At 47.0% G+C, this 819-nt stretch overlaps 1 protein-coding gene across 6 annotated transcripts in view; it reads left to right on the forward strand.

Annotated features, from left to right (window-relative positions):
* Positions 1-819, forward strand: part of LOC108754577 (gamma-1-syntrophin) — a 14,736-nt gene that overhangs the window by 1,783 nt on the left and 12,134 nt on the right. For all 6 annotated transcript variants that reach the window (XM_018497002.1, XM_018497007.1, XM_018497004.1 and 3 more), the window contains exon 2: positions 274-536. In XM_018497002.1, coding sequence (XP_018352504.1) covers positions 474-536 — 63 coding nt within the window. In that variant the 5' untranslated portion in view covers positions 274-473. The remainder of the gene's footprint in view (positions 1-273; positions 537-819) is intronic.

Genomic DNA, 819 nt, shown 5'->3' on the forward strand with positions numbered 1-819 from the left:
GTCTGCTGTGTGGCCTCCGATGATAACAGTTTTCATTTTTCACATTTTCGCTTCAGGGAAAAAGTTACATGATTATTATTCAGGCGACGTGGTTCGTCCAAACTCTCGGGAAGACCAATCTAATCTCAGAGAAGTCGGCACGACTGAGGGAAACCTCCGGAACGATTATCGCCGTCGCGAAGACCGGAAACACGCCGGTATCAATCCCTCTGAACTCTATGACCCCTTCAGCGCAGAAGCTATCTAATTCCGTACGATTTATTTCTTGTGTAGGAAGCCAGCGTGCCATGAAGGCCCGTCGTCGTCGCCGTCGCGAGGAATGACTCGCCGCTAGGAAGTCGTGATAACCACTGTGTAGTGCCTGCTGATGTCAGCGGTGACCACCGCGAGCCTCGTCGCCGAGGCCAACTGGAGCAGCGGAAGGAATCCTCGAGGATAGGGTGCAGTCACCTTACTGATCGCGCGCGAGAATAATGAGAATCAACGCGACGAAGATGAGCACTCCGATCGAGGAGAAGATTGATCAGAAGCTGAAGGTATGGACTTATACTTGGAGGATTAGAGGAGCCGGGATTAAGTCGCGACATCGTTCTCCATCTCTTTATCTTTCTCCCTTTCTCACATTCTCTATCTCTCTCTCTCTCTATATATATATGTGTGTATATATTAGGTGTACAAAAAAGTTCTGAGCTTTAGATTTGATACAACCGAAATAACAATTTAAATTTTATATATCTTCCCGCCCTTTTGGGGTTTTAAAACAGTAACATTTAACCTCCTGAAATGCGATACGGTTTGGCGTTTGATGCACATAACCTC

This window comes from Trachymyrmex septentrionalis, unplaced genomic scaffold (genome assembly GCF_001594115.1).
Source record: "Trachymyrmex septentrionalis isolate Tsep2-gDNA-1 unplaced genomic scaffold, Tsep1.0 scaffold8, whole genome shotgun sequence".
NCBI lineage: Eukaryota > Metazoa > Arthropoda > Insecta > Hymenoptera > Formicidae > Trachymyrmex > Trachymyrmex septentrionalis.